Consider the following 17,612-nt stretch of genomic DNA (forward strand, 5'->3'; position numbering starts at 1 on the left):
TAAACTACTTAAAAATTCTCTTCACAGCAGTTTTCCCTACCATCTGTGATCTGGAAAAAAGTACCCTTTAAATTAGCCTGTCTTAAGAATGATGCTGGTGTGAAGTTTAGTGGTGTAGAGCATTTAATAAACACTCAGAAGCCAAACCAGCCATACAAAAAGTGTTCTTATACTTTGACTTAAAAACCAAACACTTTGGTTATCCTAGGCTTTCCCATTACACCCAGAGCTCTTGGTGATCAAAATAGAACATGGACTTCATTTCTAAGTTACCATCCTGAACTGTAAGTCAACTTCCTTTGGCCCTGTCATCACGGTAAGGCTATGAACAGTTCAGTTAAAAAAAAAAATAATAAAAAAAATATTCAGAAACAATCTTAGCCCAAAGCAGCTAGCCTTTCTATGTACATTTTTTAGAATACAAAATGAATACATTACCCACAGCTACAGAAGTTTTTATGAACTTAAAGGAATGACAAAACCCCTACAATCAAAAGATCAATTCCCTCTAAGAAAACATAAGTTAACAAAAGTGGAGGTATCTATAGAAGTTACTTCGCATCAAAGCTTTACTGCTATCAATTACACATAATATTTTCTCATTTATATGTAGTAATTAAGACTAAGGACTATACTTCTGAATGATATTAAATGTACCTTGAAGATGTAGTTGCATATTGTTTAGAATATAGAGAAAAACATGTAACCATCAGCAAAACAGAATGTGAGGTATCTTACAGCTCAGAAAACTGAGTGTTATAAACTTTTAAACCCTTGGAAAATACAGTTCTAACCTTCTTTATGTACCTCAGTACTGGAGAGCAATCAAAGATATTTGGATTACCATATACAGAAGGGTTACGAGTTTGGTAATGTTCTTCAGAGAATTAAGTATTGCATTTACAATAACCTTCAAATAAGGACCAACCCTTAGTCCAAAATTCTTTTGCTTTTAGTCTAAAGTATGTTTAATAAATACAAGAAAAAAAACAAACCATCAGGTAGGAAATAAAGCACACATTATTTGGGAAGCTTAACTTCTATTATTCTAGTTTTCATCAGCCTAGAGATTGATTGGTTTACTAATGTCAGCATTACTACAGTGCCTTTTAAAGCTAATCATGGACCCTGGTCTCATTGAGTTCAGTCCTACATAATAATGAACAGCAAAAGCCCTTACAGTTCAGATATGAGACCAAAAAACCCAAAAACCCGTAATTTTCTCTGGTCTGTGCTCAGCACCCTATGTATAATGCTACCATCCAATTCTGAGCGTGAATGAGGAGGTTTTGCACATCTTTATAGGGAACTTTTTCCAAGCGTGAAGGGCAGCAGAGAGGTTCCTGTATCTGAAAACATAAACACATGATACAGAGCTGGACCACAAACGATTAGGCTTTGAAGCTGACCAAACTGATAGGTAGGATGAGGAGATCCTTGGAAAGGAAAGACAAGCTGCTTATTCTATGGCCAATCAAAAAAAAAAAACCAAAAAACAAAAAAACACAAAAAACCCAGAAGTTATATGATCAAAGCAATGAACCAGTAATTATTTTTAACTCTCCTAGGATCATCCAGCTAGGTAACATGATGGCATTTGCCAAAACTGAGAAGAAAGAAAGAAAGAAAGAAAAAAAAGAAAAGATAATGTTTCACTAATCAAGATGCAAAACTATGACAGTTTCCTCTGTGTATATGAACAAGAAAGGCTCAATTTAGAGATGAGAAATAAATAAAATCTTCAACCTTTAAGACAGTCTCAATATCAAATTCCAGTCATAATGAGGACTTGATAGATTTTCATTTGAGTCAAGCTTTGAGATTGAGCTCTGCAGCGGGTGTTATTCATCAAAAGCAGTATCTGCAGTTCAAACCTACAAACCCGTCTTTGTCTTCTGGTTATTTGGGGACTAAACAAATATGATGAATGATGATTTCATGTCAGATAAGCTTATCTTCCTTCTAGGGGATAGGAAAGTTAGGTAATACAGGTTAAAAAACCAAACAACAAAACACAAAAGGAAAAGGAAAAAAAAGAAAAGGCATATGAATGTCCAGTGGCTTCCATCAGCGATGGACAGCTAGGTGAAGATAAAAACCAAAACAAAACCACCACCCCACCACCACCATACAGCAAGCCTTCCTCTTTCCAATACTCCAGGATGTGATGTTTGCTACTTGCTTTACAGAAACCATGTATTTCTCAAACGACCACGCTATCTTGACCTTAGTTACTAAAGCTACTGTTGTGGCAAAGGCAGGCCTTTGTAGAGAGCGAAGCACTGAAAACAGGGAGATGCAATTGACTAGTTTACATCCCCAAAGCAATAGAGAAACAAAGTTTCCACTCTGGAGAGGAAAAAGAAACAAACAAAATTCTTTCAAGATTATACCACAGGAATTTCTGGTAAACTAAAGCTTCCAGCAAGCTCCGACTTCAGTACTTCAGACCACTGAAAGTTGGTTTGCTGGAATTACAGGGAAACTCAAGTGTCTTACGTAACAGAGATGCTGATGCCTTTACTGACAATGAGACAAGAGAGAAAAGACACTTGTAAAAGCAATTACCGCTTAATAACTATGAAAAGTGGTCAGACAGTCATGCATTAATTATTCATTGTCATTCTCAATTTTCTCTTATATTTTCTTCAGAAAGTATGAAACAGTTCAGCAGCATATAATTATGCAGAGGAAGAGAGAGTAAGAAGAGAAAACAAATTAATTTGCCACAGACAACTTCTTAAAAAATTTGAAATTAAGGAGTGTGAGATGAAGAAAGTCCTAGTAAAGAAAGGCAAGTGAAATACTGCCTCACCCTCAGCATTTCCTACTCTTCATCTCAGACAGCTTCTCGCTTCACATATTTGCTTCTGTAAACCACATACATAAGACACCAACCTTATTCCTTATACTAGGTACAGTGACAGGAAGCACAGGTTCCACTAAATGACTAAGCAGCTGACAGTTAGGTCCATCAGCATTCACAGCTTTCTGGCACCTAAGTCTTTTTGCCAAGATAGTTCACACAATCTTCAAAACAATCTATTCCAGAATCACAGAAAATGTAGCAAACACCATTCATCAAATTTACCGTGTTTGATAAGAAACACCAGGTTACCTGGGTAAGCTCACCGAGTATTCTTCAAAGCAACCCTTTTTTTATTAACTTCTCTAATCGGCAGGTGATAGGTCATGCTCATTCTCTCAACAAGAATATTGAAAATATTCACGTGCCTGGAATAACTAAATAGTAGGGACTGGTGGGAATCCATAGTCAATTTACATATTGAATAGGCGACAAAAATGGACTCAGGTCTTCCTCACGCAGAAAAACTGAGCCTCAGCCTTCTCCCACCCTGAAGAAATACTCCAAATATTTAAGCTAACATGTAAAAAGGAGGTCACTACCACCTTCCTTCTATGTTTTGCGTGGGCCAGACTGAGAGGGCCTACTACACTGAACCCTACAGATGGTGGGAGGATGAGCCAAACTGCTGAGCCATCAGATGACTTATGGAAGCTGGGCCTTTTAATTTTTCAAACTCACTTTTAAATCCTGATTCTAACTGGGTTTTTGACATAGCAAATAAAAAAGTTTGCAAGGTCTGGTTTGGGGAACAAGTGGCTCACATATGGTTCACCAAAAATTTTACTTAAAAAAAGAAAAAAACCCCAAAACATTTTGCCTTAACATTCACTAGGGTGTAAGGAATACACTTTACATGGGAAGATACAACAAAAGATGAGCAAAAGCAGTAAAAAGCCAGTGCAAAACCATGTACAAATCCAGACAAACGTGACAACAGAGCTGCTTTTAGCTACAGGTTATTTGGCATAACTGAACAAACAGATGTACCAGTTTGGGGGGGTTTAATTTTTGCCAGTGACAAAGGCCTTTTTACACTGGGCAGCAAGAGACGGCTGTACAAAACTCTGGTTGGCAGCTACTGGAAACACTTTTGCCCATGTAGTAAATTTCCCTGTACCAGGTGGGACAGGACACTGCCTCCCCGACTGCAGCACCCACCCAGGGCTATGGCCGGAGTCAGGAGACACACCAGACGCGAGGACCATGACTTCGCTGTTGTGTGGAGAAGGTGCACGGGGACCGGCCAAGTCCCGCTGGGTAGCTTGGGATCGCCGGGCAGGACGAAGCGAGGAAGCCGAGGTTCACGCACGGAGCGCACGGTGCTGCGGCCGCGGCCCGGCCACTCCCGGCGGGGGGAGGCTCGGCCGCCCCCGGGCCCCGGCGCGCTGCCCCGCGGCGCGGCAGAGGGACGGAGACGCCGGGGCCCGCAGGCCGTCCCCGAGGCCGCCTCGCCACAGGTGAGCGCAGGGGCGGCAGCGGCTCCGTCCCCGCACCTGCCGCACTCACCTCGTCCTCCAGCAGCGTCGGCAGAGGCTCAAAGTCGTAGCAGTTCACCTCGTCCTCCTCCTCATAGAACACGTCCTCTGCGGCGCCGACAGCCTCCATTCCGCCCGCCGGGGGAGCAGAGGCTTCACCTCCACTGCCTCCCTACGCTCCCGGAGCACGGCCCGCCGCCCCCGCCGCAGCGCATCCCCACACCCGCCTGTAGGCTGCCCCCGGCGGCGACCCCTGCGGCGCCGGGGCCGCTCGCCCGCCCCGCTTTAACCCCTTCGCCTCCCGGCGGAGCCCGGCCGCGGGACGCCCCCTGCCTCCCCCGGCGGCCCGCCGCCACCCGCTCAGGCCCTCGGCTGGGGCAGCGCTGCCATGGCAACGCGGCCCGCCGCCGCCTCGCCCGCGCGGCGCGGCCTCACTGCGGCGGCGCCCGCCCTCCTGCGGCGGCGCCCGCCCCCGCCGCCCGCCTCGCCTCGCCTGGCCGCCGCCCGGGGCGTCGCCGAATCCCGGCGTGTCCCCCGCGCCCACGGTGGACTCGCGGCAAGGAGGCGGTTGCGTGGCGGTGGGCCCCGAGAGGCGCGCACGTCGCAGTGGCAGTGGCGGCTGCTGGGGCCCCGCGGGAGCCGGGGTCGGCCCCCGGCCCGGTTGCGCTGTCCCGGTGTCACACGCCAGTCTCAGAGCGTGGTTCTGTTTTTATTCTTGGGAACAGAATTAAGACTCAAAACGGAGTCAAGAGCCAAGGAACTTTATTTGCCCAACAATAAATCTGCGAATGCAAAGGGAGAGAGAGCGAGAGATAAAGAGAGAATAAGGAATAAAAGAAAGAATGAAAGAAAGGAAAGAGTTCACAGCGATAGCTACCAGCCTGGAGCTGTGGTGTCCTGACAGTCCAATTTGTTTTCAAGTCCGGTGGGGAAACGTTCTGTCCCATGTTAGTTGGTTCCATTTTTTATAGAGCTGTTACAAGCTGTTCTGCTCAACCGCACCCCCCTACCCAGCGATGGTGTATGTGTCCAACATTCCTTAGGGGCCTCCAGGCACCTTGATCCCCCTGACCCCAAGTCTGGGCACATGCACAGGGGTTTGGTTAAGTTTTGCAGGATCAGCCTCCCCCGTTGCTCCATGGCGTCAGTCAGTTTCCTCCTTTAACAAGGTATAGATAAATCTCTGCGGTGGCAGTGGTGTTATCTTCCTGCCTTAACAATGTATTCACTGTGGTGATGGCATGAGTTTCCTGCCATAGCAATGCTGAGACAACACACCTGCTGTGGCGATGGTGGGCCTCACTGGTGCAGTCTTTCACACCTGGCTGCCGCCGCCGTGGGTCGGTACGGCTGGGGAGCTGCTCCCACCGGGCAGCGCTCCCCAGCTGTGTGGGGCGCCCCCGGGGATTGCAAACCCCAGCCCTGCCCGCCCGTGTGCACAGCTGTGTTTTATCAGCACCGGCTTGCTGAATTGCTGCATGTACTGCATAAACCAGAGCATTTAACATTTGGTGACCCAACATTGTCATGGTCATGGCCAGGGGTCCTCAAACTACGGCCCGCGGGCTGGATACGGCCCCCCAGGATCCTCCATCCGGCCCCCGGTATTTACAGACACACACCTCCCGCCGCCAGGGGTTGGGGAGGGGGAAAACCAAGCAGCCGCAGATGACTGCCTGCCACTCCATCCACGTGCCGGCCCCCTGGTTAAAAAGTTTGAGGACCCCTAGTAATGGCTGTAACTCCTGATGCAGTTGAAACAGTAACAAGCACAAACAAAACCAATCTGGTATTACCAGCTTTCTTTCCATTAACCCTACCCCAGTTTTTGCTATCCAGAGGGCTTAGGGTGCCTAAAACAACTTTACTAAGACTCCCTCTGAGGTTGAAGGTTCAAGATGAAGGATTCCTTCATAGGCACCGCCTGTGCAGGCATGCCTTTTTGTTTCAAGCAAACCCCATCAGAAAGTGCAAACGGTGTTGTGTCAGCAGGCCGCATCAGGCGAGCAGGCTGCATTGCATGAGCAGGCTGCATCACGTGAGCAGGCCACATAGTGTGAGCAGGCCGCGTTGTGTGAGCAGGCCGTAGCTGCTCTCTTTCTGCCTGGGATGGGGAATTGGCACTTGGGAGTGGGCAGGTAACAAGCATGTGTCAACCCTTGAGCGGGTGTCTCCTGATCTGGCTTTAAGCATGCGTGCAGCAACATCAAAATCTTACGTCTCTGTTGTAACCAGCATGGCAGATGGAGAGAACAGACTCTTTTCTCCTGTAATTAAATTCCACAACTACAGGTGCTTGGAAAATAATAGTGCCATTTTCATTATTCTGCTTTCCTGTATTCTTATAATTCTATGTCAAAATGCAGTATGTTAATGAATTAATCTGTGCACAGTACACCAAGCAAAGGAAGAGTTTTATATTCTTTTTTTGTACATAGTACTCTTTGGAAAAGATTAATACTCTGTTAAAACATACATTAACAAACACTGTGAAGCCAGCAAAGATACTTTGATTAACGGCCCCATAAAAGTCATCCTGCAGCAGTTGTAAGATTTGTCCCAATTAAACAATAATTGGATACATTCCACAGTTATGGCATGCTACTGAGAATAAAACCAAACCCAGGCAGATTGTAGTCTTTCATATACATACTGTCTTCTTACTAACAATTTTGAGCTAAATTGATGTGAACAAAATGTATATATACTTATAGTTTGGTAACTCAGGCTTTTAATTGTGAACAAATATTAAAACATGGGAAACAGCGAGTGCCTGGTGTTTCTGAAAATAAAGCCCAACATGACTCCAATAATAGTATTATTGTAAAATGTTTCTTAAAACATATTTGGCAAACTGTTTTCCCCAGTCAGCACGACCTACCCAAGAAGAACCCTGAATTATGGACCCTTGTGTGCTGGACTCAACTGCATTGCAAAGAAGAAGAGAAGAGAAAAATTTCTCGGCTGTGTAAATTGGGCCCAAGATCTACGCTTATCCATAAATACATCTTAGATGAGCACTCTGTTGCAATCACTACTTGAGCATTCACAAAAAATTCTGAAAAGTCATAGTTTAAATCAAACCTATGGATGCTGCATGGAAATTCACATGCTAGTTTTGAAAGGATCAGTATTTTTTGTTGAATAAGAGAAATTCCCTTACTAAAAGCAATTAGTCATTGAGTGATAGGACATTTCCCTGTAAAGCTAGCAGACTCAGGTTCAGACACCTACCCTGCATGAGCTGGACCTTGAATCTAGATGTGGGTAGATTTTGTCATAATAAGTGGCTAAATGACTGTATCCAAGCAGTTAGAGATACTTGAGACCTACCTCCCAGTTGCTCTGGTTAACTTACTTGCTCCAAGTGGAATATGTACAAAGTGGAAAACAAAACTGATTCCTCTGTAAATGAAAACTTGTAGTGGACTTAGCCTTATCACAGGTGCCTTGATATGCAGGACAGAACGGTCACTGGAACTCATATGGTTTGTTTTTTCCAGAAAAATGGCAATACTAAGCCCCAGCTCTTATTAGTAATTCTGTTGTTTTGCTTTCCTCATCGATCTCACAGTTGAGACAACTGTCAGAAAAGGCAACGTGTTTGATACGTTCATGTAGCAATTCTTACACTAGAATATTAATTCTTACTGATATCTGCAATTAATCATGGCCTGTAGGAATTGTTGGGGGACATGCAGCGCTACACAGTTCAACATTAGAGAAAAACCCAAATGTAGATGAAGCTGTCAGTTTGTCTGCAGTCATATTTCCCATTCTTTCTTTTCCACAATATTGCTTAAGAAGGTTAAAATGCTCAAGAGTCTTTGTAGAGTATTGTTAGGCATTTTTTTGAAAGAAGTTTTGATGGATATGTGAGTATCTGTGCAGTAGAGTTAGGGCAGTTTGTAATTTCCACTTAAGCAGTGTTTGCAGCTAAGTAGCTGACTTGACTTCCATCCCTGACAGCAGTTGTCTAGAGAAGAGTGTAGAAACAAGGTAGTTATATACTATGCTCTTCAGTACAGTCTCACCAACCTCCAAAGAGTCACAGTTCAGATATTCCCTAAGGCAGTGGTAGTGTCTACTGCTTTAAGAGACACTGAAATATTTTTCTTTAATGAATTTGTTCATTCACTGTTTGAGTCTGAATAGTTTTACTATCTACCATATCCTATTACAAAATTCTTCAGCTGACGCGCACATTGCATAAAGTAAATTCTTTGTTTCATTTGAGACCCCTAATTTCTTGTATTTGAAAAGGCGGTGGGTAGATTCCCTATTTATCATCTTTATATCATTTATGACACTATAGCAGGGGTCCTCAAACTACGGCCCGCGGGCTGGATACGGCCCCCCAGAGTCCTCAATCCAGCCCCTGTTATTTACAGAACCCTCCCGCCAGGGGCTGGGGCGGGAAACCAAGCAGCCGCAGATGGCTTCCTGCCACTTCATCTGTGCGCCGGCCCCCTGGTTAAAAAGTTTGAGGACCCCTGTACTATAGAGTTGTCATATCACCCCTAGTTTTATCTTTTCAGTTTGAAAGGTCCTGGTCTAGTTGCTTACTCACAGAATAGAAATTATTCTATAACTTCAATCATACTTTAGCACTTCACAGTACTTTTTCTATAATGACACAATTTTCATTATGTAATTAAAAATTGTGAAAGAGAAGTTTGGAAACTGAAAGAATGAATGAAAGAAAGGAAAAGAAAGGAAAAGAAAGGAAAAGAAAGAAGAAAGGAAAAGAAAGGAGAAGAAAGGAGAAGAAAGGAAAAGAAAGGAGAAGAAAGGAGAAGAAAGGAGAAGAAAGGAGAAGAAAGGAGAAGAAAGGAGAAGAAAGGAGAAGAAAGGAGAAGAAAGGAGAAGAAAGGAGAAGAAAGGAGAAGAAAGGAGAAGAAAGGAGAAGAAAGGAGAAGAAAGGAGAAGAAAGGAGAAGAAAGGAGAAGAAAGGAGAAGAAAGGAGAAGAAAGGAGAAGAAAGGAGAAGAAAGGAGAAGAAAGCAAAGAAAGCAAAGAAAGCAAAGAAAGCAAAGAATAGGAAAGCAAAGAAAGCAAAGAAAGCAAAGAAAGAAAAGAAAGAAAAAGAAAACTAAAAGAAAGAATAGAAAGAATAGAAAGTAAAGAAAGAAAAGAAAGAAAAGAAAGAAAAGAAAGAAACAATGAAGGAATGAAGGAATTCGTAGACTCTCATGAGATTTTTGGAAGTAATATAATAATGACCTGCAAACTTAAAATAAGTACTCCTCTTAACCATGGTTTACTGATTTAGTTATGAGCCTCATGCCTTTTATTTCCAGATATCTGAATTAATGGGATATTGTCAAAAATAATTAAGTGGGCACTAGCCACAGAGAATACATTCACGGGAATTCAGGGAGTGACCACCGGTACCTTTGTCACTGTACCAGAATCTAAATACAAGCTACAGGAAAAAGGAAATTGTATAGAGCATTACTGTTATGCCACTTTGTGCCACTGGAGATGTCTTTCATGTTCTTTTGTGGGTTTTTCCTTTTCATTATAGCACTTTGGTTATTCATTTTAATAGATTATATAATCATAATTGACTATTAAAATTTAGGAGTCCCAGCCTTGTAGATGAAAGGTACACATTTGTTACACTATAATTAGATTGTACATTCTCCTTTTAAGAGTTTTCGTTTAACGGCAGTTTGCCTGAAGGTTCTCATTTTAATTTAGTTTGGGTGAAACTGAGGGAACTGAAGGATTGCAGTATAAAGAATTGGGTTTTGTGTGTATATGACTTATATCCTTTTCAATTGTTTGGGTTTTGTTAATCAGAGATCGCTTTAATGTCACTGGCTTTAATACTTTTACAGTCTATGAAACTACCGTTCTTCCTTTAGCAGTTATATATATTTCAACCCAGAGAAAAGCTTTCTGCCAGTTGCCGACTGCTGCCGCCTTTGTGGCAGCAGTGAGATAGCATTGTAATAAAAAGGAAATTATGTGTTACTGCTACTGAAAAACCTGAAAGAATTCAAAGGTAAAGATAGTGCAATTTTTAAACCAGTCCCACTGCTGCTACAAATTGTGTATGAGCATAAATCTGCTTGCCTAAAGTGGCAGGTTAATTTGTATTGCAAGTACTTCAGAATCTTACAAAGGCAATAGGGATGTGTTAGTTTTTGTATTTCTGAAGAGTACCAGAAAATTATATACATAGACTGATTACTGTATGGGGAAAACCATACACAGGTATTTCCTTTTTGTGGGGTTGAATGGTAGAAAAGTGAACTTCAGAATCAAGCAGAGTCTTCAGTCATTATAGGCACCTGTCACATGATTCTTTTCATAGAAATACCAAACTCCATCTGTTCCTACATATTAAGAATCTTCTGATTTCCAGCCTTTACTTATACCCATTCCCTTTTGCCCTAAAGTTGTCTTTTATCTTTTAATCTCACTTCCTATTTCTTTACAGATTACCGTACTATGTGCACATCTGTTCTGTTGCCTTTGACTTTGGTTTCATCTTTTCCAAACAGTGCATTTTCTTAGACCTGTGCTTTGGCCATGACTGCCTTTCTACTACACTACACCTTTGTTGTCTTTATAATGCTAATAAACCTTAATTTCATAACTTCCTCAGGTCCTTAGGAGATCTGATCTTTTCAATAGAGTCCTCTTCTATCTACCCCCTCAGTGTATTTCTTTATGGAGGCTTGCCCTTTTTTCCATCTTCATAATCTCACATGTGCACTGTCTAAAGACTTTAATTTCATTGCATCTTCTTTGAATACTAGTTTCATTTGTCATCATAGGAAAGAATATTAAAGGAATCTTCACTCTTCTCCTCAGGACATCTTTCAATCACCTAATACATTTTCATCTGAACTGCAACTGCATCTCCAGTTCCTGTGTTCTTTCTACATGAACTCTACTAGGTGGCACTCCAGGCATAGATAGCTCCCATCAGAAGCTACTTCAGGGTAATGGGCTTTACATTTTTGCATCTCCACTTTCTTTATCATTCTTTAAATATCCTGTGCCGCTGCAGTTGGATATTACCTTTCTGTAACAGATGAAATGCAGGGAGAGACAGGAGAAGTAAAGATATAATTTGGCCCCAGTTGCAAAAGTCATGGCATAATTTCCTTTCAAGGGAACCCATTGAGATGCAAGAGCAAAAACTGGAATTGTCCTTATTTGTATACAAATAGGAAAATAACCTAGTAATGATCCAATATGCAAACACATGGCTTTCTTTTCACCACTGGAAAATTAGGACTAGAGGAGATACAAGTCTAAAATTAATCCAGTGCTAAGTCTGGTATTTGAGAATTTCTGAGTCATAGTCTCAATACTTCAATTAGATTATTAGGTTTGTCATAGGCAGTATTTATTCAGAAATATATGTATGTGTATTCACACATGTATACATACAGAGAGACTGATAATGGAATTCTTTCTATTGTTATCACTCTGGAGTGTTATATGACTTCCTTTATCTCAGTACATCTTGTGTCAGTACATCCCAGGTATTCCCACAATAAACTTGTATTGCAAGGTGGACACTACTTCTTTCACATGGTAAAGTGAGGCACCATAAAAATAAATCACTTCCAACATTTCTCAGGAGGCTCATATCAACTGGAAATTTAAGCCATAAACCGGAAGAGCCAAATTTATGCTATAATTTCAAAGCATCCTGCAATTGATTCTGAACTGCTTTAGTTTTGACGGTATAACGTTATCTTCATAGTACCTATTGGTCCCCTTGCTCTTTTAATTCATTTTAGTGGTGTTCATTTGAAAACACTAGAAAAAGTTGTGCAGAAGATAATTTTTAAAAGATAATGTGCATAGTAAAGTATGATGCCTGTGGCAATTTTACACTGCAAATATACACGGCAAAATAAGCTACAGGGTAGTACTAGCCATCCTTCAGAGAAACACCTCATAATATTTAACTAAATCTTAAATTCATATTAAAAAAACATAAAAATTAACTACGTACAGGCAGAATTCTAAGCCTGAGATTGCTCATATTTCTGATATTTGGTTATTTCCTTAAGTTTTCCTCTACAGAGATTTATGAGATCATTATGAGCTGCTCATAATGAAAAGGAAAACACTGACAAGACAAAGTATTCTCCCATCCACGGGGCAGTGAATCAAACTGCATTATTTAAATCCTTCTTGAAGTTAACTTTGTTAACTTCAAGAAGGCCATCCTGAAGACCTAATGTTTCCAAAACAATCACCTGGTGTCCCCAACTGCTGATAAGAAATCCATGAGCTTCTTTGCTGTTCTATTCCTTTCCCCAGAGATGTGGCCATGGTTATCCTGGGAATCTTTCTCAATAAAACATAAATACAAACTAGAATATAGATGACACGGTCTACTAGCAACAGAGGTAATATACAATATTTACAATTTCATCTTTTTCATTTATTGTTGCTATTTGTCTCCAGTAAGGATTTAGCTACTGTGTTTCATGCTTGGGTCACTGCAGTTCTTTCTTCCTGACATTGAATTGGAAAGGGATTCAGAAATTCCACCTGCACAAGATAAACCAACCCAAATCTCCTGGGAGCATACCATGTGCCGTTCTCCATATTCCTTACAGGCCCTCCAAAATAAAAACATTGCTAGTTCAGCAGCCTGTTCTCCATTCTTACCCTAGGAAAACCACCGCTCTCCGTGGAAGCCCAAGGGCTGCAGTACTCCTCTGTGAAGCTCTCAGGAGCTGAGATCAGGCTGTTCTTGGCAGAGGGCCCTATGTTATGATACTTTGTGCCAGAGCTGATTAGAACGAGTCTGATCACAATCAATTTCAGATCACAATGCTGAACTCAATCTTTCTGCCAAGCCCTTCAATCAGTAACAAAGATAGCTGAAAGAACTTTCAAAGGTACAGATCATCCAGTAAAGTCACTTGACCTCACAAAAGGTGAAAAGTGAGCTTTTTTACATAAAAACTGAGGCAAATCTCATACAGAGTATCAGAAAACGTTTGTTGAAAAACACAGTGGGAGCTATACTGAAGCTATTAAAAATGCAGATTTAATTTCCAAAACAGTTCCAGAGAGGTTTTTATTTTTCACATGACAGTCACAGCCATAGAGGTAAAGGCACATACCCCTGCTGTGGTAGCTTGAAGATGCTGTAAGTAAGGTGCACTCCTGGCACGTGGAAGTAGTCCTTTATGCAGGCAGGCTTTGAGTTTGAACCCTGGTGCCACACACAGGTGATTGAGTTTGAACACTGGTGCCACACACAGCTGAGTGTCCTTTTTGCATTCTGAGAAAAAAACCCAGCAATTCTATTTCCAATCACCCTAAATCAAGACTCTTTTCTAACTTCTCAGTTCAGCTACTGCACTGAAAAAAATCAGTTATGTGCACTACCCGAGTCTCAACGTTGTAATTGCTGCCTAGATAATTTGCTGATGGATGCATTAGTAATATCTATGTATTGTGCCACTGGGGACTCTTTTATACTGGAAATGCTCCTCTGAGGAGAAGCAGCCAATACCCAGAATCTAGCCATAAAATTTATAAAAGCAAACAGAAAAATAGTTGAGACTGAATCTTGTACATTGCACATGCAGGTTAGCAGGAGGAGAGCAACTCTTACCAAAAATGCTTATCAGATGGGAGAAAATAGCCCATCAGCCTTTACATGACACAGGCCCTGAAGAACTGAGCTGCAGTCTGGTTTACAGGACTGTAGATTTTTAGATTTCCCTGTCTTTTGTAGAACTAATTCAGTGGCAGAGGTGACTGATTTGCAAAGACTCCTAAAGACATGATCATTAGCTATACGTTAGTGGAGCCCAAAATAGTGTTTAATGAGCCAGGAAAAAAGATAAATTGCTGAGTTCAGCTCAAAGTCTATAGTAGTTAGAGCAAGTATGTGTTTGAAACATTTGTCATTAATTAGGCATTGTCAGTTACCTCCTGGATGAAGCCAAAGCCATCTTGAGCACCATAAAAATCCATGAACTGCATTATATGTCTCTGGAATTTGATAATCCAAATGAATCAACAGGGCAAAACTCTCTTCCAAACTGTTAGAGATATTGATTCATCTGGATCTATAACTTGTTATTAGATCTTTATTCTTAGTAAAGACAGTTGATTTATACTGAGGAAAAAAAAAAAAAAAAAGAGGAAATTGCATGTAGCAAGCAGTTAGATACACAAATGTCCCATAAAGAAACTCTCATAGCACACATGGAGAAGCAGAAAGAGTACTAGGTAATGCCAATGCCTCCATCCAGTATTGCACAGGATTATGCTGATTTCATGAAAGTTTTGGTCTCTGTTCAAGAGGCAGGGAAGAGTCAGCTACGTGTATCTCAGAGGCAATATATCCCAATTTTAGTCTGCCTCACAAAAATAGGTAAATTATTTCAATTCAGCTTGTTGAAATAAAACACTGTTATTTGTAGGAGCACAGCCAGGAAAAACGGTTAAAACAAACAAAGAAAAATTACTTGCACACAAGCTTCTCTAATTAGATTTTCTTGATCCTGGCCATTCCTTACTACTGCATGGAATAAGGGGGAAACTCTTCCTATCTTGACTTCTCTCTGAATACCCCCATAAAGCGTCTTCTTGGGATCTAAAAATACAAGACCAGATTCCTTTACATATTCAATGTAACAGCTTCCAGTTGTTCTAATGCACTTGGTGCCTTCTGAATTCCCCAGACATAAGTTGTTATCAGGGTAGCATAGGACCAGTGGAATAGCTTTTATTCCTGCCTTGTGCAAAAGGCTGCCTGGGCATGACCAGAGGTCTTGGCCTCTGGGAATCTCCTCCTGAAGTGCCAGAAACTCCTTGGGACTGCTCTGACCAGTACAAAGCCAAATGACAGGACATTTTGCTTGGTATGAAGGACAGAGCCTTCAGGTGCTACGGAGCCAAGACAGGAACATCCAGCACATCGAGTATTCAGACAGCTTGTTCTGTCCTAGGCTTGGGGCAGAACAAAGTAAAGCCTAGCAGCAGTCTGGTGTGCCAGTTCCCCTTGGTTGTGCCAGGTGTACCTCAGCTGCAGCCGACAACCTGGCACTGGGGCTCAATTAATCAAGAGAGGTTATATAACAAGCACAGAATTTCAGCCAGAAAAATTCAAACATATCTGCACACAAACCCCTCATTGTCTAGTCTGGTCACTTCTGTTCTGCACCAGCTGCTTCTGTAAACAATTTTCAGTTTATTTTCAAACAGTTTCTGTGTTTCTGTCCTTGATCATTTAATCGGTATTTAAAGCTGCGTCTGTGATGTTATTGATCCCACTTGTGCCTCCAGCGCGTGTTTCCAATGGAATATCCAGCACAGAGAGAAAGTGCAGAACACTCTCTCAGCACCTGCAAAACGAAAAAGATGCATTTTTCTCCTTTCTGATTTTATGGTTTGTTGTATAATAGCAATAATCTCTATTACTTTCATATACTTGCAATAAATGGCTTTTGAGATCTATGAAATGTCTGAGCCTCACTTTGGCTATTAATCATCCTTGGTAGCCATTTATTGCTTTGTACATTACAAATAACATAAGTTATTCCTTAAACCTACCCACATAGCCGAGGACTGCAAATTTCAAACCTAACTCTGAGAGACAGATTCATTGATGGGCAATCCTTGTGTTGTCTTTTATAACAGTAAGTAATAATAACACCACTGTGCCTTCCACCTGCAGATTTCAAAACCCACTATGCAATTCATTAAGGAGAAATGAACCTTGCTTCTGTAGTTGAAGGAGGGGAGAAGGTGAGGATATAGGTAAGAAGTATCTGTGAAGATCTCTCACCAGTATTTTTCTCATTGTCTGAGAAAGCAGTATTTGTAACCTGACAGAATTTCTAATACCTGCCCTTAGTGCCATCCTGCTAACAAAGCTCCTTGGGAGTCAACCCTCCAGCTGCAGCTAGGGGAACAGGCACTGGCTGTCCTGGGACAGAGGCTGTGTCATTGCTCCTGGTCAACATCAGCAAGACTGGTGTGAAACAAATGTTCACTCAAAAAACTTGCTCCGCATGTTTCCTGATCTGACCAGTATTCAGTCTCTCTCTTTGCTCCCTTCCCTCCTTCTGCCTAGGGCCTAATCATGTGTTTTGAGTAATCATAAAATAAAAATGGGCACTGGCATTGAAGGAGAGAAATTCCCTGTAAGTTCTGGTTGGGAAAGCATGTTCTAACCCTGAGAATAATAGTGTGGGTCCTTCACAAAGAAAGAACTACCATGAACATGAGCATAGTGTGCTATTCTCTTTTATTAGAGGCTTCTGCTTTGACGTGTATCTGCCTCTTAGATGCCTCTGCTTTGATGTCCATCATCCTTTATTCCAATAAAAATACAGAGCCTATTTCTCAGTTCAGTGGAATTCCATATTTGTTCACTCAGATGATGACATTGGTATAATCTCTTTGCCCACACATGGGGTTTACCAAGTCTGATAAGAAACGATCATGACTCTAGTGACTATGAACACTTTAAATGTGAGTGGTCAGTTGCTCTGGAGCAACCAGAGTGTTCTCATGACGTGGCACAACACATCTTATTGTTGCCAGAGGCAGCCTATGAGGCTGTGTGAGGTCAAGCTGTGCCTGAATCCTGGCTATCTGGGAACAGATGCTGTTGGGAGCCCAGAGGAAGAACGCTGTGCATCTTGCCTCTTCCATATGAGTCACATTACATCAGGGTAAGGGAAGATGGTCAATAGGTCAGAATGCCAGGTCCACCAGCAACACTGGCTGTAAGTACATACTGGGGTGTGTATCATACTATCAGTTTGATGGCACTGCAAATATATACCTCCTTGTCTTAAAGATTTGCAGTCAGATGATAGGAAAATGGGATGTTCTCTCACCTACTTCTCTGCAAGAATCAGAAAGCCAAAGTAAAACTGGACTGGTATCAAATTTTTGATTACAAGTTTTTTGTTTGGGCCTCAATCAGCATGAAAAAAAAAGAGCAGAAAAGCAGCTTGTGACAATATTTCGATAACAGGCTCAGTGACTGGCTGTTTTATCATAGGTTTTTTTTGGGTTTTTTTCGTTTTTTTTTTAATGAACTAAAGGGCAAGTCACTTTCTTCTCCCAAGTCTAATTTAGGTACCCTACTTTCCAATGTTACATTATCTTTAACCTTGCCTCATGGTTTAAAAACTGTTTATCCAGATTAGTGCCCTCAATTCCCAGAGTTTATTTTAATGTTTTCTACAATTTAATAATGATCCATCCTGCTGAGTCTACTTCTGCATGTAAAATAGGCCTATAGTATTAATA

At 41.7% G+C, this 17,612-nt stretch overlaps 1 protein-coding gene across 1 annotated transcript in view; it reads right to left on the reverse strand.

Moving 5' to 3' along the window:
• Nucleotides 1–4,612, reverse strand: part of KNDC1 (kinase non-catalytic C-lobe domain containing 1) — a 65,891-nt gene extending 61,279 nt beyond the window's left edge. The window contains exon 1 of the mRNA XM_037401052.1: nucleotides 4,376–4,612. Coding sequence (XP_037256949.1) covers nucleotides 4,376–4,474 — 99 coding nt within the window. The 5' untranslated portion in view covers nucleotides 4,475–4,612. The remainder of the gene's footprint in view (nucleotides 1–4,375) is intronic.
• Between the last annotated feature and the right edge of the window lie 13,000 nt (nucleotides 4,613–17,612).

Source organism: Falco rusticolus, chromosome 9 (genome assembly GCF_015220075.1).
Source record: "Falco rusticolus isolate bFalRus1 chromosome 9, bFalRus1.pri, whole genome shotgun sequence".
Taxonomy (NCBI): Eukaryota; Metazoa; Chordata; class Aves; order Falconiformes; family Falconidae; genus Falco; species Falco rusticolus.